A 19,327-nucleotide genomic window follows, 5' to 3' on the forward strand; every position below is an offset into this window, starting at 1 on the left:
TTCTTGTGTTCAAGGCCAACAGTTGGGCAGTTTCCCAACAGCCGGCCAATTTCTGCTACCTAGCATCGATGAAGACTGCATATCTATTCAATGAGGTCAGCGGATCGCAACTAGCAAAATAATATGACATCTGCGTGAACTGTACTAAGTAAAAACCCAACCAGACCCAACCCAACTTGAACCCACTGCTATCTACTTAAACAAAATTGAAATGGCTAAGAAAAGATAATGGAGGCCAGCCAAATCTTTGAAAAGTCATCAATTTCAGACAGAAACCAATGCAGCATGGAGATACTCCTCCTGGGATGACATCACAGTTTTGCGCATAAACATATAAATACTCATTAGCATGAAAACTTTAAATGGGCAGCAAATTACACTTTCAAATAAAGAAACAAAAACTGAAAATGAGGTCAAGTGAGATGTAAAGGTACATTTTGGAGGTTTCATTGACACAAATGCATTGCAGTTTATAAATCTGTGTACTTATTGCCACTTTTGCATAAAGACAGTGTTTCAAAACCTCGCTGGTACTTGTAAGCTTCCTTAAACACATAGAACTCTTTCAGAATGAAGATAGCATCCTTTTGAGCGATTTTTCGCACTGGTCCAAAGTGAAAACCGCTGTAAAGGATGAACTTACAAAGGGTCATAGGGAACACTGGACATGTAACAAATGGTAGTTTTTACTTAATTTTACGAGAGATATGTTGACTCTAAAAATATTTATTCTTTCAAAAAATTGTTGGAAGCTGTGTTTGTTAACTATCCGATAAAAAGCAAGTCTGTAAAAGACTTGAAAAGGTTTTGAATGGATTTCGATTTAACAGCATGGTGTGAACATGGACCATCGTGTTTGTCACGCAGATTGAAACGGCATTTTCTCTGTTGGTGTGGCGTTAACGTCATAGTCGTCAGTATCAACTACCGATTGAACGTCTTTGGATTTATGACAACAGGTAGGTGTATTTACCAAAGAAATAATCGGTTTAGGTCGGCCAGGTTATGACAATTACAGAAGGCGTCAGTACACTAAATGGAGTTAATAAGAACAGTAGAAACTAACTTGTTATCGTCTCCTCGCCAGGGGTACCCGCTACACAGGGACGGGAACCATCCCAAACGATTGGATGGTTGATTGGTCATCATCTAGTAGTCAAAAGGCATGTAACTTTCACAGCCGATCAATCAATGTGCGAACATCGCTACTGTGTAGATAAACACTTGTTCCTCAAGGTAGAATGCACTATTGTCTTGTCTACCACTACAGGTGATGAGGTGGTACCGGGCAACGAAGGACTTCTTGACCAAGTATTTGCCCTTGATTGGATCAAGAGAAACATAGCAGGTCCGGTCACATTTTGTACTACGGGCATGGAAATATTTCAATCTGCTCTGCCGGTCGGGAAATTGGGAACGAAAAATTCCCATAGTGAAAATTCTGGATTTTAAACAGCTTGCAATCAGTGGCGTAGCCGGGGGGGAGTGTCCGGAAGGCACGTGCTCCCCCCAAAGTCCCCGTGCCCCCCAGGTTTCCCCACTGAAAAAAAACGGATGAATGGATATTGAACAAGGCTAACAAAAAGTTGCCCCCAAAAAGGGTAAATTAATGACAGTTTGAAGGAAGGTGGAATTTTACAAATAACAGAAAAATATTCTGTTTCGGCCCAGTTGATTACTACATAATACTAAGTGGTTCAAAAGGAAAATCAAGTTTGAAATACAGTACTACTTATTTGCTGGCGCCGTCACAGTCGTCCCCATGATATCAGTGGGACACGACTGCGTGTCCTGTCTGTGAGTCGACGCCACTACCCATAATTTTTTGCTTGTCCCCCAAAAAGCCTTTGGTGGGGACAACAAACGAATTACCATCTTCGGCGAGAGTGCCGGGTCGGCCAGCGTCAGCTTCTTGCTACTGTCGCAGATGTCGCAGGGGCTGTTCCAACAAGCCATTATGCAGGTTAGTTTTGATTTTAGGCCGTGTCCGAAACGGGCTTCCAGAGCTACGGCTAGGTCTAGTGTCTACGCGTCTCCACGCATTTCCAATGGAGTGAAGACCTTAACCTAGCTCTAGACAAAAGATTCAGATGCCACCTTATTACTCCATGCGTCAACAGTTGCAGGACTGAAAGCGAGGCAACGCTCGTGCGTCAATGCGCCTCCTACAGCGCGCCACCAAGAGGTTGCCACAAGGGTCAAGTTTGGACGGCCTGTTCTCGCGTGTTCACGAATAGCTTGATTTGCTGTTCGTTGGTTTGCCGCTCGACTGCCTGGAATAAACAACTGGTTATTGCTGGTAGTTAGTGGCAAAAGAAACATGCAACATGGCGGCGTTCATTTACGTTCTTCGAAGGTTAATTTGGATAACTTGGCTGAATTCTTTTCTGTTTAAAAAGGAACATTAATTTCTGTTTCATGGAAAATTATTAATGTTATTTTTTTTTAAAACTTCCTATTGATTGTCTCCAAAATCCTATGAGTTTTCCGTGTGTTCATGTAAAACCCTGACGAGGAGGTGGTGGTGATCCTCTTCGGGGAACAGTGTTCCTGGGTCGTGTTCCTGCCGTTCGATCGTGAGAACAAGAAACCTGTTTCAAGAACAGGCCGCCCGAACTCGACCTGTAGGAGGCAGTGCAATGGGGAGAGGGTCGACTCTCCGCCAGCTGTACTATGCTTGGGAAACGTGAATGGCCCTCTTGTTCGAAGATTTGTTCGAGTAGCGGTGAGACAAGACATGTCCCAATAAATCAAAAATTTCCTCAAGCTTCCTCCTGACATTTGCTAACTTTTGTTGCCCTCTTGGTGATGCGTTATAGTATAAACCGCCCGCTAACGAGGCTTGCCAGGGAGTGCAGCCTCTTTGTCAGGCCAGCTTACTGAAAGGTATATATCTGAAATCCAACCGAGAACAAAAAGCACCAATAATTCTGGACATGAAGATTTTTGCATGCGAGTTATTTACAGGAAACCATCGAGGTCTCAAAAGTCCAAAGAAGAGCTCAACATATACACTGTATAGCCCAGGATGTGAAAATTTCAACTGAAATTTGATGCTTACTCAAAACACGAAAGCTATTCTAATGTGGAAAAGCGTCGTTTGTCGAATTAATTGATTAAAACAAAATGACATCTCAATGTCTTGCTTATCTTTAAGAGCGGCACCGCGTTTTCTCCGTGGGCATTTACGGACGGGAAACGAGACCAGCCCCGACAGCAGGCCTTTGATATAGGGAAGAGACTCGGCTGCAGTGCACCGGACAGCGCCGCTCTGGTGGATTGTCTAAGACAGCAGGACGCGATGGACATTTTTAACGCATCACAACAGGTATTCACTACGTGGCGTAAATCTGTTACCCATGCCAGGGACTGAGTAGACGGGAGATGACTTATGATCGTTCAATCCGACCTTGACTATGAAATTCGAAGGTGAGGATTGGTGTAAACCACAGGACACCAAGGGGGCGCTGTTCATGATACAACTGTACATGAAAATTAAAGAGAAACTCAAAGGAAAACACGTTTTCTCTGATTTTATCTGTTCAAATAAATATGGAAGCATGCAAATCAAACGCAGTGTCATTCGCCTTCATAGCTCAATTATAACAAGCTAAAAAGTTTTTGTGTGTGTTCATGCCAAGATGGGAAATCTGAACGTGTTGACTGTAGATTGCGTCATTCTGAGAAATCAGAGAGAACGGGGGAACCCTCGCCCTGTGTTCGTAGTGGATAAAGCCTTCTGTATGCCAAACAATGACATGCACAAGGTTTTATCCACGACGAACACAGGGCGAGGGTTCCCTCGTTTTTTCAGAATAACGCAATCTACATTCAACATGTTCAGAATTCGCATCTTGGCACGAACAGAAAAAAAGCCCCTTTTAGTTTGTTATAGTTCAGCTCTGAACACAAATGACACTGCGTTCAATTTGGATGCTTCCATGCTTATTTGAACAGATAAAATCAGAGAAAACATGTTTTCCTCCGAGTTGTTCTTTAATGTATATTTACGCCTCATTAAGTACACCCAAACGGCGTTTTTAAAAGCTTGGCTTTTTGTTTTTTTATTTGCCCTTTTCGATACTCCTGAATACAGTGCGATTGCTGAATAAGTCGAAAAATATGTAAGAATTCCCTTTTTGTTATAGTGGAGTGATGAATTTGATTTAAAAGTGGGGGATATATAGGCCTACCTCCGTCTCCCCGGAACTTATACGTCTCTGCCTCCTCATTCGGACTCGAATAAAACGTATCCGATCCTTTCGGTTTTTTTAAGCAATGACTTCTTACAACACCGGCTTTTGGAGGCATAAAAGCCTATTAAACAAATCAGAAGAAAGCCATGGTCACAAGATGAACCACGGGCTGCGGTTGCAAAAAGCAAGGATCTGTTTTGTGACTGCAACACTGTTCTTCCTTCTTCACAACTACAGGTATGGGTCACGACTACCGTGCCTCCGGTGGTAGTTGATGGGACTTTCCTGGACGACACACCGGCCAACCTGTACGCCACTGGGCGCTACAACCACGCTTCAGTGCTACTCGGCACAAACAGCGACGAAGGGACCCTTTTTGTTCAAAACAACCCAATTTTCGGTCCGGGGGCGAAGGAGGCTCCTCCCGCTCTGACCAAGGAGGATTTCGACCGAGCCGTGTCTGCAGAAATAGCCAACTTTTTCCACGGTGAGAAATGTTAAAGGAGCCAGCACGGAGAATCCGGTTCCGCCACACAACCTCTGTTATTCACTGGAAGAGAAGCAAGCTTGAAAATATATTGCCCTGATGTTTATCTTTTGTTTTCGATTTTTTAACAAAACAAAGCAAAAATTTCTAACCCCTTTCAGATTGCTTACATGAATGCACCAGACTGGTAATTTTGCTTCAATTTTCTTTTGTGTATATGAATTTGATATCTTTTTCTGCAGGTGATTCGGAGGCCTCCAACGCCCTACTAATGGATGCTATCAAACAACAGTACGTCGATTGGTCCCATGCCGACAACCAAACCGCCAATTATTTCAGATCGTATGTGGAGTATCTCACCGATTTCGCTTTTGTCAGTGGAACCGACCAGGTGGCGCGCTACCACGCCCAAAGCGGCGACGACGTCTTCATGTACCAGATGACACGAGTCAGGGACTTCAAATTGTATTCTTCGTGGCTGGGGGCGACCCATGCGACAGACCTGTGGTACGTGTTTGGCGTCCCTTTCGCACCCCCATTTCGGGCATTAATCGACCGGTTCGGGGAGGACGTAGCGCTGTCTGTCAAGCTCATGGAGTACTGGACCACTTTTGCAAAGACCGGGTATGTACGAAGAACCCCCAATCATCCCACGCACAAAGAAGCTGCGTGTGTGACAATACGGTCGATTCACAATAGTGCGCCCTCAAGAGTTTGCAACGCGTTGGTCAATCGCAACGCGCCACATCTGTCGTCCCTTTCCAAATGCAGATTGGGTCGACAGATTTCGCGTATTGTGATTGGCCAACGCGTTGCAAACACATGGAGGCGCACTATTGTGAAACGCCCGTATTATAGAGTCGGGCTTTCTATGACGTAATTACCGTTTGCACGGGAGGAGAACAATTTTGAAAGTCATATTTGGGCTTCATAAAACACTTCGATCAAACGGTAGCTACATGAAAGAGATTTCTGGTGAATTAAAGAGGAAAATATACCAGAACGTTTATATACCCCTTGCCACCAGGCGCATGCGTTGGACGCATGCAATCTCTACTATGAATTCAGTTCCCAGTAAAAAGGTCCACCATCATGCTCGTGCATTCCGTGCACATGTGACCATGCGCGCGCAGCTGTGGCGCAGACATGTTGGCCGGTGTTGGTCCGCGGAGTAATGACACGAAGGAATGATGCAACGCGTCTCGAGAAAATTAGCACATAATGTTTTAATAATACCCGCGACGAGTACGAAAAGAATCAACCTCAGCAGCACCCGTCGTGTCGGGTGATTTCCCGGTCCTACAATTGTCTTCCTGACTGATTGTGCTGTGATCATACCCTTCCCACAACGCATACACTAGTGGCACTTGGGAAGGGCACAATAGAAAGAGATTAGGGGGGGTACTTGGGGTAGCCGTTGCTTTCTGACATGGTATGCATGAGATTCCAAACAGGCATATTAAACTACGTTTCTTAATTTTGCTTGTTTGAAAGAACCCCCGGCCTCGACCGTCAGAACTCACCGTCTGATCCCGGTGAGGGTTTCTGGCCCAAGTTCTCTATCCCCGACTTGGACTACAAAGAGCTCGACTTGAACCTCACGACCAAGAGAGCCCTCAAGAGCCGAGAATGCCACTTCTGGAACATGTTTATAATCCAGCTCAGGACAATGATGGGTATGACTGATCATGTCCGAAGCATATGAGGAGTGCTTTTAGTGTTTATTTAACAGCAGTTCCCTTTTCTAAATCTAGACTGGGAATGAATTTAAGGTTCAAGAAAAAACCCTAATAAGGCAGTCCCCTTCCAACCCAACCGATGTGCCCCCGACAGAGTACTAGCACTAGGCCTAAAGATGAGACGAGCGTAAAAAGCTTTAAACAAATATCACGGCCGAGTTCTGAAAAGAAATTTACAATTTGATATGTGAAAAAATTCACGGTACGTTCACTGGCGTAGCTAGGATTTTACTAGTGGGGGAAGGGGCAAAAAGGGGGCCCAGCATCTTATGGGGGGCACCAGCTTTCGGTGCTGTGTTTTTGGGGGCAAGTTTTTGTTAGCCTTGTTCAATATCCATTCATCCGTTTTATTTTTCAGGGGGGGGGGCACCTGGGGGGCCACTGGGAATTTGTGTGGGGGGGGTGCCCCCAGGCCTTCCCGTGGCTACACCAGTGGGTACGTTCATATGAAAATGAGCCCTGCTGTCAACGTACGGTTGCAAAGCAAAAATGCTTTAATACGGAGCCAATCTCGGGGAAACAGTGTGGTCACGTGGTACTTCGTGGTCTTTTGCTAACGTGAAAAAATGTACATGTACTTTGCCTTGTATTAATTCATTATATCCTTCCCAGGTGTCTCCAACTATATTCAGCATGAGAAAAACAGCTGCATTGATCTGCCGTTTAAAGATGTCTGTTTTGGTCTGACCTGTTCTAGACTTGTGTGGTGTGGTTTGAGTTATCGAAAAATTCTTCAGTTCCTTTGCGCTAGACTGTTCATTTCAAATGTATTTGTATTCTTATGACTAGCTGAGGTGGCCGATGCTGAACTTGAATGGAAGCAATCTTTCTACAACTGGAAGTACACAGACATGGCAGAATGGAGGGCTGAGTTCGCCAAATACACAGGGGAGCTGTAACGTCCCTTTCAATGTGAGCGTCGAACCTTGGAAATGAATTGGAGGGAAAAAACGCACTGCTGATGTGTGGCTTTTAGCAGGTAATGACAAATGTTTGGAAAATCAAGAGTGCTTACAGCCACCGCTTTCGAATTGAAAGTTTTCTTCTCCAATTCGTCTATGAGAGGTACAAATCTTCCTGATTTATCAGTAGTCGACTCAATGGACGAAACGCCGAACCATTATTCAATTGGCATAGTACAGGTAATGGGCCCAGGGCATCTCTTTTCCACAACGAAGTTGGAAAAAAGGTCCAGTTCGCGTCTGTTTTATATTTTCAATTATGGCTGTTCTTTAAACTGTTTTTTTCTTTCATGTTTTCCCTTTAAATATGCTTTTATATTCTTTGTTTCCTTGGTATTTCCTACATGGATAAATACTATTGTCTTATTTTTTTAAATTGTTTCATCTGCTGATTTTTATTAATTTAATTACATGTGCCTCATTTTGCAGTTATTTGATTATTTTTACATATAAAGTTTACTGCTATTTGGAATCAAAGTAGATCGGCTTGATAGCTCGGCGATTTCACGCGTTGAAAGCAGCTGGGATGAGTAGGGATGTATAGAATGGTGACAGCGAAAATGCTCAATAACTTAGAGCCGGTTTAGCCCTATGTAGGGCCATTTTGAAGATTTTCACAAATCAAAAATTCGACAAAAGATGTCAAAACTAAAAATGAAACAGAAAAAGATTAACTCCATTGGTGTAAACGTGTATTTTGGTAGGCCAAGGCCTCAAAGTTGGTCGCCGATCTCCGAAGATTTCGTTGGCCGTAGGCAGGGGATATAATCAGATGTGGCAACTGCACTGTGTAAGCAGATCATTGACACGTCTTGCAGAGTGTGTCTTGATCAGCACCCTGGATATTGGCGACCTGTAGCAAATGTCCCACTGACCGTGGTCCCGACTTCATGCGATTTCATTATCTATTATTTGCAGTCACGGTGACACAGACACGCACTTTTGTCTTTTACCCTTTGCAGTAAGTTCTGATGCATGAATTTTGAACGTATCAACACAATTTCACCGATTGACCTCTGTCAGTGATTGACTTTAGAGATAAAATATAAGTCCCGACTAGATAATCCTCTTTATATAGTAATTTGATTTTTGGACCTTTTGAGAACTTCGCCATAATCGACGATGTTGTGACAGGTGAACTAAACGAATGCGGAATAACACGACATGTCTAGGTTTAGTTTGAAGAGCAATTTTATAAAATGTAGGGACAGCTAACAATGACCAACATAAACATGAATGCGCCTTTCTATGAACCAGAATGTAGGTTTTTTTTAAAGGCTCCACCCATGGTTCTTTGTGCTTTTTTCTGACTTCCCGTCCCTTTTCATTAAATCTTTAATTACACCTACGAACAGAAATTAATGCTTCTCGTTGAGGCAATGACTTACTTGATGCTGTTAACGGACTGCTCTGGAATATCTTCCTGTGGTTCATACCAAGGAACAGATTTCCTCTCCCGTTTGTTATTCCTGAACAGGAAAAATAAAAATTGGCCAATTAACCATTGTGAACAGATAAGAAAGTAACAAACCACTGATGCACGAAGGTCAGTTTGTGGTTTTTTGTTGGTTTAGCTGGGAATCACTTATCTGTACTTGAAAGCCCCCAAGCGTTGCCTAATAACGAGGGTTCTGCTGTTTACAGGGCTACGTGTAAATATGCTCATACAGTTGTTACAATAGATCTCAAGCGTGTATCGGCGTATTATTAGAACCTTGTTGGATTCAACGGATAACGGTCGTGTAGCAACCGAGAGTGATAGATTTTAAGCGTGCTTTTGTAATCTCTTTAGGCGGAGCATTTTGATTAGTTATTGGAGAAATTCTTTCAAATTTGTGAATCCTAAGGCGACAAAACTGCACAAGCATTGAAAGGCTGAACTAGGTTAACAGAGCCAAAGATTCTTTTCATTGATATCTGCCTAGTCATTTTCACATTTGTTTGCATTGCTATATTATTGTTTTCTGTTATTTACTTCTATATCTTGTTTATGAAGTCAATCATTTATATTTTAAAGAGTTTTTAAAGTATTTTTGGTATTAAAGCGTTCAATCAGTCGATCAATCTACAGTAGCCCTAGCCACCAGCCTCTGACTTCTCGACAGTCACTGTTTGCCTACTTGAAATAGACAACGATCTGGCAAGGTTCGAAAATACCGTGCCAAGTCCCTTCCATGACAATTTACGCATCATCCAATACTTAGTCTGGTTCCAGGACCCCCCCCCGGGAAAAAAGGACGATTTCGGAGAATAGGTCTGAAAGCCGCCATGGTCATTAGGCATTTACAAATACTGTTATAACAATGCGTATTTTGTTCTCAGATTTGCTGCCATCTTTTTTGTCTTCATGTGTCGGAATACTTATTGCTACCTTTGCACAACAATCTGAACAACTATTTCAAAACTAACGGGACACGGAAATCCCAACTTTATATGAGTTATTTGACCGAGGTTGTTACCTAAACCTAAGAGAGGAATTATGACGTCAGGGTACCATACCAATCAAATATTAACCAAATTAAATGTGAAGTCACCCTATCCTTACTTGACGTTGAGTCACGAGCACTGCGTCTGGCGCGTGCATGAAGCTACATGACATTTTCAGTCAACTTTGGGCGGTTTATGAGGAAGACCAAACTTGATTGTTATTAAGTGAAGCATCTAAGATTCGAACAATGAGCAATGACTATCTGCTGGCGCGAGTCATTCTCGCCCTCTGCACATTGGTGGGGCTGAGTGTCGCCCAAATCCAACCAGAAGTCACGGTGGAAGGTGGCAAACTGGTTGGAGTCACCGAGTTCTTTGAGGAGTCGGAGTTCTTGGAGAACAAGACCATCGACGTGTTCAGGGGTATACCGTACGCCCAGCCACCCGTGGGGCCGCTGCGTTTCAAGCCCCCAGTGACCAAAGAACCTTGGGATGGGACGTACAACGCCACGTACTTCCGAGATCCTTGTGTGCAAACCTTAGAGCAGGGCAATATACTACCTGGGCTGCCGAGCGCCAGTGAAGACTGCTTGTTTCTGAACATCTTTACCCCAAGACCAGCAATCGTAAGTGACAACTTCCTTGTAACACTTCAATGAACGAATTGTGGTGTCAATTATTTTAAGTAACAAAGACATAATCATGTACTGATAAAGTGATGAAATAAATTTGGGTGTTAATAACAAAAGACAAAAACACGCTGAACTCACAAACAAGTATATTTCCGAAAAGGTGTTTAACTGTGTACGGTTATCATTTTTGCAATTATGCCAGGACGCCTTCTTTATAGGCGTTTGTTTGTGCAGTGAGCGACGACACTTCGTGCCGCGAGGAGGCCAACAAAAATGTCATTGATCCTAGCCAACAGCAGCATATCATTAAGAAAACCTCGTGACACTTACATCCAAACTGTCTTTAGGGCATGATTCGCTTTCAAATTCACTGCTGTTTGGCCAACCTCTTTTGTGTGAAACAGGAACTAGCAACATCGAGGGTCATCACACTTTCCCTCTCAGTTCGGTCTTCCGTGCATTTTCAAGGATGTTCTCTTTTCTTGGCAGAGGATGCATGGGGAGAGAAACAGTCCCGGAAAGAAACATTTGATTTACTTTGGCAAAATCAGACTCACTCGGCAAAAACCTAATTTAGCGTTTTCTGAAGCACCCCTAAAATTGTCGTATTTCACCTTATATTAAGCCATGTCATTGGTGTTAAGTCACGTGATCAGTGTTTTGTCGCGAGAGCATGCGCTGTAACGCTGGTCTTGGTATAATAATATGTCATGGAACAGGGGCGCGTCGGCTCCTGTCAAGGAGGGCCGTAGTGAGGGTGTGTGCCACTCAGAAGTAAATCGACAGCTCCCAGGATTAGCGGGGATTGTTATCTTGATCTGGGTATTTATTCGGCGTTCACTTCTCAGATGCTTAATATACAGAAGGTCCATACAACAGTAGTAATCCGGCTGTAAAGTGAGGACCAAGGTCAGCAAAAGAGGACAACCCCCCTCCCCCAGCCAGTTGTTCTCACTCCCAGTCACTTACATGACCTTCGGCTATAAATAACAGTTTTCCCCGTTAATTTCGCATTTTTTTTCGTTTAGTTTCGTCAAAGACGGGGTTACTCGCCCCAGATGTTGATTCCAATTTCGGAATAATACGACGAAATTGTAGGACGAATTAGAATTCTTTTCGGAAATTACGGTGCTCGGAAAGTGAAATGTGGTGGTGTTATTTCAACATTTACAGAGGGTAACCCTGCTTAGACGAAATTAAACTTTGGTTCAAGAAATTTCAAATGAAAGAGGTGATAAACTGTCCGAGAAGCCTGTCATATGTGTACATGTACAAGTTGGCTGCAATACGCATGACACAGACATTTCGTAACGTTTCGGTCACGTTCATTAACACAACTAGGAAAACAAATTGAGCCACTTACTAGTAATCAATTCAGTGAACACGGACACATGTATTTATCTGAAGGTTTAACCTACAAGCCTACCACCAGTATTCGGGAAAGATGCCTACAATCCTCCAAAAGGTGAATTTCTGACCAGCGACCATCAAAATGTTCGGTTGAAGCAGTAGTTGAAGATAGAGTCAGTGAGAGTTCTGTCAGCCAAGATACTCGTACTGTACTGCATGATTACCTCTCCTCTATCAATTAACAATTTGTTGAGGATCGAATTAGCACCTTACCAACATTCCAAAGAACTCTCTAGGCAATATGGCGGTTTCACAATAGTGCGTCACCAAGAGTTTGCAATGCGGTGGCCAATCATAATGCGCGACATTTGTCGACCCAATGCGCGTTTGGAAAGGGTCGACAAATTTCACGCGTTATGATTAGCCAACGTGTTGCAAACTCTTGGTGGCGCACTACTGTGAATCGCCCGTATCAAAATGGCCTCCAACGTCTCCATCCAATAGCTATATATTGTTCCCGAGTAGTATCATGAGCCGCACTACTTTATGGTAGGCGACTATAGCTCTTTTTCGTGAGTAAAGAGACGTGACTTGTCTTCCATTATATCACTGCACTCACTTTTTGTGCATGGTGCTACGTATTAAAGGGTAGTGTTCCCTTAAAACTGTAAAAATTAAAAGCAAGCGATTGTAAATTTTTACACCCATTTACAGAAAGGAGGCGCTGCTGTCATGGTCTGGATACACGGGGGTGGGTTCGTCCAAGGGTCCTCCGATCAGTACTATGCACAACCACTGGTCGCCTTTGGGGACGTCATAGTCGTCACCATCAACTACCGATTGAACATCTTTGGATTTATGACAACAGGTATTTACAAAGGCAGGCTTAGGTAAAAGCGACTGCCACGTTACTATAATTCTGGTTCATCCACTGCACGGCCGGGGTATGAGCCTCGAGGGACCAAGAGAGGGCGTAATTTTCTTAACAATGGTGGATCATTTGGTCGGATTCCACTTGTAATGGCACAGCGACCGCTAGCCCAGTTGAATTTGAAATTTTGTGTGTGAAATTCGGTGCGTTAATTTTGAATGAGTCAATTACCTTATGAATTTGTGCGTGACAAAGTCACGTGAGTGCCCAATGCACAGTGATGGAGACTATCGCAAACGAGCGTCAATGGCTGCTCGTGCTATAGCTAACTGGAGCCGTTCATCGCCGATATCAAACCCGCTGATTGGCCAGAAAGCCACCCGGTGACGTCGTGTCGTCGCACGGACGGCCGTTCATTGGCCATCACCTGGTGGTCCAAAATGCGGATGTCTGTCAACAATAATCGGCGAACTTCCACGCACATCACATCACATGTGCGTGGACGTCTATTCCAAAGATTGTCCTTGTACGCAAAGCGGGCAGAATGTATTGGTTCATTCTGTGTTGTCTAACACTTCAGGTGACGAGGTGGTGCCAGGTAACGCAGGCCTTCTGGACCAAGTATTTGCTCTTCAGTGGATCAAGAAGAACATAGCAGGTCAGAATATTTTGCATTATGGAGGCCGTAAACATTTGTACCTTTTCTAACTTTATGTGCTCTGCTGGTTAGGAAATTGGGAGCTGAATAATTTCCCCGCGAGATCTGACAGCTTGCTATGCATATTGACAAATTTAATATAGGTTTACCTGGAAATTTGGGAAAATTTGAATTTGTACAACGTACATTCAATTCAAGGCCGATGGAAGGGGGTTATTCTAAAATTCATCACATCTTTACTGTTGTCAACACAAAAGCGAATTCCAATGGTTGACTATAGGTAAGCCTTAAATGAAATTGGCCGCACATTTTTGCCCGAAAGATTGATAGCAGTGCACTGTAAAAACAAGTGTTTAAACGCCTTCCTGTTAACACGTAATGAACATATTGTGGTGTTAATAATCCAAAGGTAACCACATTGTGGTGGTTGTTTTTTTCAAAGAAATAGGCGTGTTGATGTGTTATTTTTTCGTGGAATCGTACGTTGATCATTTCAAGACTCTATCCACTTGCATGGAAATAGAATTATCATTTGTTAAAAACAAACAGGCATTTTCAGCGTTCAGTCTATTTCGCAAAAACAAATACTGTCCCCAACTGATGCACACATCTGTCTGAAGAAAACCTACAATAAATTGAAGGAACTTCCATAATTATTATCAAAGAAAATTTTGTTTTTAGTATACGTTTTATAGCGGGAGATTCATGAAGAAAATATACTTAAAAATACAGCATCACTAATGTGTGCCGAACAGCCGCAGTCGCCGTCGTCCCTATGTTATCACCATATTTCTTGTCCTACAAACAGCCTTTGGTGGGGACAGTGAACGGGTAACTATCTTCGGTGAGAGTGCCGGGTCGGCCAGCGTCGGTGCCCTGATACTGTCCAAAATGTCGCAGGGGTTATTCCAAAACGCGATAATGCAGGTGAGGTGGGTTTTTTACTCGGCCCATCCACGGAACCAGTTCGGTGGTGGGACTAAAAGCGAGGCTACGCGTGCAAACAGACTCTCGCACGCCAAGGCTTCATACAACATGCTTAAAGGGTTTGCCAGTGCAGCCTCTTTGTCAAGACAACTTGCAAAAAGATTATGGCCGAAAGCCAACCAAGAGCAAAAATTATCAAAATTATCCTTATCGAGAACTATTCATATCGACGTATTTTGTTGGACGTCGAAAAGTGTAAAGGTCAAAGAAAGGTGTTTCTAGAGCTCGGCATAGCCCTGCATTACTGATGGCATTTCAACATGGCATTTGCTTGTCGCTCAGAGTGGCACAATATTTTCTCCGTGGGCGTTTACGGACGGAAAACGAGATCGTCTCCGACAGGAAGCCTACGACATGGGGAAGAGACTCGGCTGCAGTGCACCGGACAGCGCCGCTCTGGTGGAATGTTTGAGACAGCAGGACGCGATGGCTGTTTTTAACGCATCACAACAGGTACTGTGCGGGTCGAACAATGCATGTCCATTAAAAAAGAACATTTCTGAGAGCGTTATTTTCGATAGCGGAAACGACATTGAAAAGTAAGGTACTGGTGTACGTGGAAGGCTGTATAAGACCTTTTGTTAGGCCCCCATTTACGGCATCAGTGCCCAACTTAACTACAGTTGGGACGGTCCCAATCATAAAGTCTGGCTGACCCAAACATCGCCAAACATCTGGAGATATTTTTAATTCTCCTCCAAGTTTCTATTGCTCGAAAACTAACAACCGTAATCCCAAAATAGTCTACACGACAGTTCTGAAGGTTGAACCAGAACGTGCGCAAAACTGAACCACGATGTTCGATAAGTTGAACGACGACGTTGGCCTGCAAGGAACGTTCACAAAGCGCGAAATAAGGCGCGCAATGTCGTCATCAAGTCAGTTACAATAAGTATTGGTTCACACAGCAAAGCTGTTTTGAATCGTTGATTAAGCACAAAATAATTCACAACAGTGAAAAGTCAACCTTGACTCCATGGGCCGCATGTGCGTTCCTCTACTAGCTAAGATCGCGCAAGGCATTGTGGGAACCAAGATGGCGCGGCAAGATCGCACCCATGGGAACGAGTTTGGTGAAAAGTGGATTCGTTCGAAGTTTAGTATAAAGAGTAAGGCTTTTCCCGCAAGGAAAAGGGGAATAATAAGAAGCCGGTGTGGTAGCAAAAGCAGGGATTTAGTTCGTAAGTGCATGGAAACTAGTGTTTCTTCTCATGCAGGCATGGATCGCGACTACCGTGCCTCCGGTGGTAGTTGATGGGACTTTCCTGGACGATACACCAGCCAACCTGTACGCCACCGGACGATACAACCACGCCTCAATCCTCCTCGGTACTAACAGCGAGGAAGGGTCCCTTTTTGTTCGAAACAACCCGCTTTTCGGTTCAGGAGCGCAGGAGGAAACACCCTTCCTGACCAAGGAGGACTTCGATCGAGGCGTGTCTGCGGAAGTAGCCAACTTCTACCACGGTGAGATATCATTTAAAATGAAATCCTCGCAAATGATCGCGAACTTATCAGACCACTCCTAGCCCGCTGAATTTGAGTGCACGAAAGGAGTAGATTGCACATTTTTTATCTATGTGAAAGATTGAAATGATCTGGTCCTGATGTCAGAATGCGCAGCTGAAACTAGATCTGGATTCAAGATGTGCATTAATCCTGTTCCACAGGTAATTCGGAGGCTACGAATACCCTACTACTGGATGCTATCAAACAACAGTACGTCGACTGGTCTCATGCGGACAACCAAACCGCCAATTACCTGCAGTCATACGTGAAGTATCTCACCGATGGCGCTTTTGTCAGCGGAACCGACCGGGTGGCGCGCTATCACGCCCAAAGCGGCGACGACGTCTTCCTGTACCAGCTAACAAGGGTTAATGACTTCGCGTGGTATGAGACGTCATGGATGGGGGTACCCCACGCGGCAGACCTCTTTTACACGTTTGGCGCCCCATTTGTGCCTTTCTTTCGCCCATTCATACCCTTGTTTCGCGATGACGTGACGCTCTCTGTACAGTCAATGAAATTCTGGACCACTTTTGCGAACACAGGGTAAGTATGGTGCACCTCCCACTTTCCAGAATTGCTAAGCAGCTTGGGCACATAGAGCTGAGCTTTCTAAGATGGCTGCTGATGGCAATAAAGTCCAATCGTGCGAACGAGCCAAAAATAAGCGATTTTTAAAGTGTCCATGTGCTCGGTGAAAACACTACGGTATCATTTTGCCACAGATAACCTTGACCCCCAATTGCCTCTGAAGCTGGGGGTTTTTTTAGAGAAAGGGGGGGGGGGGGCATTGTGTGGATATGTGCAAGTCCACACATTATGCATTATGTGGACTTCTTTTGCGCAGAGGTCCACACTTATATGACACACCTGTACACACACACGTACCGTTGTCTAGTGCCGCCAGGAGACGTGAGAGAGCACAAGGCAAATGAGGGGGGAAAAGGCCTTCGCCCGCGGACATGGGTGTGATTCGACCAAAAAACATTCAAAGAGATTTACTTCATTTTGTTTATAGAAACCCTTCCTTCGACTCACCGTCTGATCCCAGCCTGGGTTTCTGGCCCAAGTTTACCGTCCCCGAGCTGGAATACAAAGATCTCGATTTGGATCTCGTGACCAAGAGAGCCCTCAGGAGCCGAGAATGCCACTTATGGAACACGTTTGTAGCCCAGCTCATAACAATGATGGGTAGGACTGATCATTTTTCAAATCAAATAATAATGTTCTGATGCCTATTTTACATCGCTTCTGAATTTCTGCATTTCCTTTTTAGGCTGTATGTTTCATTTAAATACATTTTCTCTGTTCTATTGGCCAGCTGATGCAGACATGGCCGAACTTGAGTGGAAGCAATCTTTCCACAACTGGAAGTACACGGACATGGCGGAGTGGAGGGCTCAGTTCGCCAAATACATGGAGGAGCTATAACTTAAACCTCCTAACAATGCTCATTCCTCGTTCACAGTGTGGAGCCTTGAGGAAATACCGACAAGCTAATTCTTGGCGTGTAGCGGGTGATGAAAAGTGTTTATTCAAAAATTTAAAAATGCTCGAAGTTAACACCTTATTAATCCAGAAGGTTTTCTTCTGTTATTCGTTTCTGATTGATATTATCAGACGTTGACACAATGGACAAAGACCAGAAATAGATTTCAAATCGGTACAGTAGGGTAAAGTTTACCTTGGGCGTAAACAAAAATTCCCAGGGTCTATGAAAACAAGCAGCATCCGAAAAGACCTTTATAAGAGGTAAAATCATTTTGATTTCATTTCAATGGAGTTAAACCTTTCAGCTTTTAATCCAGAGTAGTCATCTGTGGAAATTTAAGTCTGTGGTAAGTTTCATCTCTTTCTTCACTAGCGGTCACCATTGTACATGAGATGCAGTTTTCCTTAGTCTTATCGTTTAACACTTTTGTCTGTACAATGACATCCTTACAGTTTCACCAAATTGCCATCAAATTTCTTTAAATATGTTTTTACAATGCACTGTCATCTCCGGCGTTATCTAATGGCGTACTAATGAACTACTGTGATGTGGAAATGAGCTGGATCGATTATTATCGTACTTGTGGACTTCAGGTGATCTTGCTCTTCTCCGAAGATCAGTTTGACCGAGGCGACAACATGGATATACGTACGTGTCCTCTCCCGTCGCACTTCAAAGCATGCGATAGGAAAGTGGTTGCTGCGGAGGCTGTCACGCATTGTAGATTAGCATTACAGGCCATCGTTGTTGGTGTGTTTTATTCCTTGCAGCCGACTTATAAACCGTGAGGAAATCCGGAATGAAAATAGAGCGTTCCTATTCCTAGGCAAAGAGCTACTCCTATATCTTTCCACTACAAGTCCAATCACCAGTCGCGCAAGAGCAAGAGCCGAAGGAAAGTATTAAAAGAAATCCAAAAATGCAAAGTGGAAGGTACCAATGTCTTTAGTGTGTTTAGAAAGCCAAGATGAGGTAGGCCCTTATGAAATGAAATGGAGAAAAGACCCCAGGTTGTGATCTGATTAAAAGAAGACACTACTGTGAAAACTATGTGTACATGTACTTGCAAACTTCTTCTTGTATCTGCAAGGATTGCTAGCTAGAGTATGTGGGTTAGAGAAGACTGTGGAGCGGATCTGTCGGGGCTTTCCAATCAAACGCATACACAACAGACGCGAAGCTGAAACCGGTGGAGTATAACTGTGTCGCCCGCAGGCAAGATCTTCTGCTGTGATTCCAGTCTCCCTTACTCCTAGCTTTAGTAAGTATCACAACGCAGCCAGCTCTAGCTGTTGTAGTCTTCTCTCCAGCAACCAGCATCCCACCTCGGAACCGGTGGCTCCTCTGTCCTCAGGCTCCCCTCAGTTTTGCGCCATGAGCCAGTTCCGATACCACAAGACTGTTTGCAGGCAGCTCAGGATGTTTGGCACAGTGGCCTGCCAGGCCCATATCGGCCTGTGTGCAATCTTTTGCGAGATCAGCATAAGTATGCTGTACAGGGTTTGTTGTACACATGGTCTGTCCAGTTGATGTTGAGTACCACCTTCAGTATTCCCATCGGGGGACTTCTTTATTTTTTGGTGAGGTATCTATGAATACTTCAAGGCTTGCGTTTGAAGTTGTCTGAGAGGCGTAATTAACTCGCAAATGGTGATAGGTCAATTACAACGTCAAGAAGAAATCTTAGCAATTGATGAATCAACCTCATTCCCAAGGGCTACAATCTTGTGGAACCATGTTGATTCCCACTATGCCTTGTGCAATCTTAGTGAAGGAATGCATACGCAGCTTATGGAATCCAGGCTGTCGATATACAACTCGACAGATCTAAGGTTCTAGAAACTGACTGGAAACTGGGCACTTCCAACCAGAGTGGGCTTGCATTGGGGCCATTTTAATCACAGAAATCTAGCCTTATACACGTAGGCTCTGTCTCACTCCACTTATGGTCTACAGATCTACAGATATTGCTGTGGCAGGTAAATTTAGCTACTTAATGGGACTCTTGAACTACCTT

General features: G+C 44.0%; 2 protein-coding genes across 2 annotated transcripts; both read left to right on the forward strand.

The window, feature by feature from the left end:
* Positions 1 to 407: 407 nt before the first annotated feature.
* On the forward strand, positions 408 to 9,434 carry LOC147797124 (cholinesterase-like). The gene is made up of 9 exons (XM_087144311.1): positions 408 to 424; positions 868 to 959; positions 1,271 to 1,348; positions 1,845 to 1,963; positions 3,158 to 3,328; positions 4,434 to 4,683; positions 4,926 to 5,307; positions 6,178 to 6,359; positions 7,212 to 9,434. Exons 1-9 carry the CDS (start codon positions 408 to 410, stop codon positions 7,319 to 7,321), a joined length of 1,401 nt encoding a protein of 466 aa, XP_087000437.1. The 3' UTR covers positions 7,322 to 9,434.
* Positions 9,435 to 9,926: 492 nt separating this feature from the next.
* LOC110985158 (acetylcholinesterase-like) lies at positions 9,927 to 17,785 on the forward strand. The gene is made up of 9 exons (XM_087143828.1): positions 9,927 to 10,437; positions 12,508 to 12,661; positions 13,245 to 13,322; positions 14,131 to 14,249; positions 14,592 to 14,762; positions 15,527 to 15,776; positions 15,980 to 16,364; positions 16,837 to 17,009; positions 17,140 to 17,785. The coding sequence occupies exons 1-9, from the start codon at positions 10,060 to 10,062 to the stop codon at positions 17,247 to 17,249; spliced, it is 1,818 nt and encodes a 605-aa protein (XP_086999954.1). The 5' UTR covers positions 9,927 to 10,059; the 3' UTR covers positions 17,250 to 17,785.
* The last annotated feature ends 1,542 nt before the right edge of the window (positions 17,786 to 19,327 follow it).

The sequence above is a fragment of the Acanthaster planci genome, linkage group LG12 (genome assembly GCF_054643075.1).
Source record: "Acanthaster planci isolate LZ-2023a linkage group LG12, COTS_SCS, whole genome shotgun sequence".
Taxonomy (NCBI): Eukaryota; Metazoa; Echinodermata; class Asteroidea; order Valvatida; family Acanthasteridae; genus Acanthaster; species Acanthaster planci.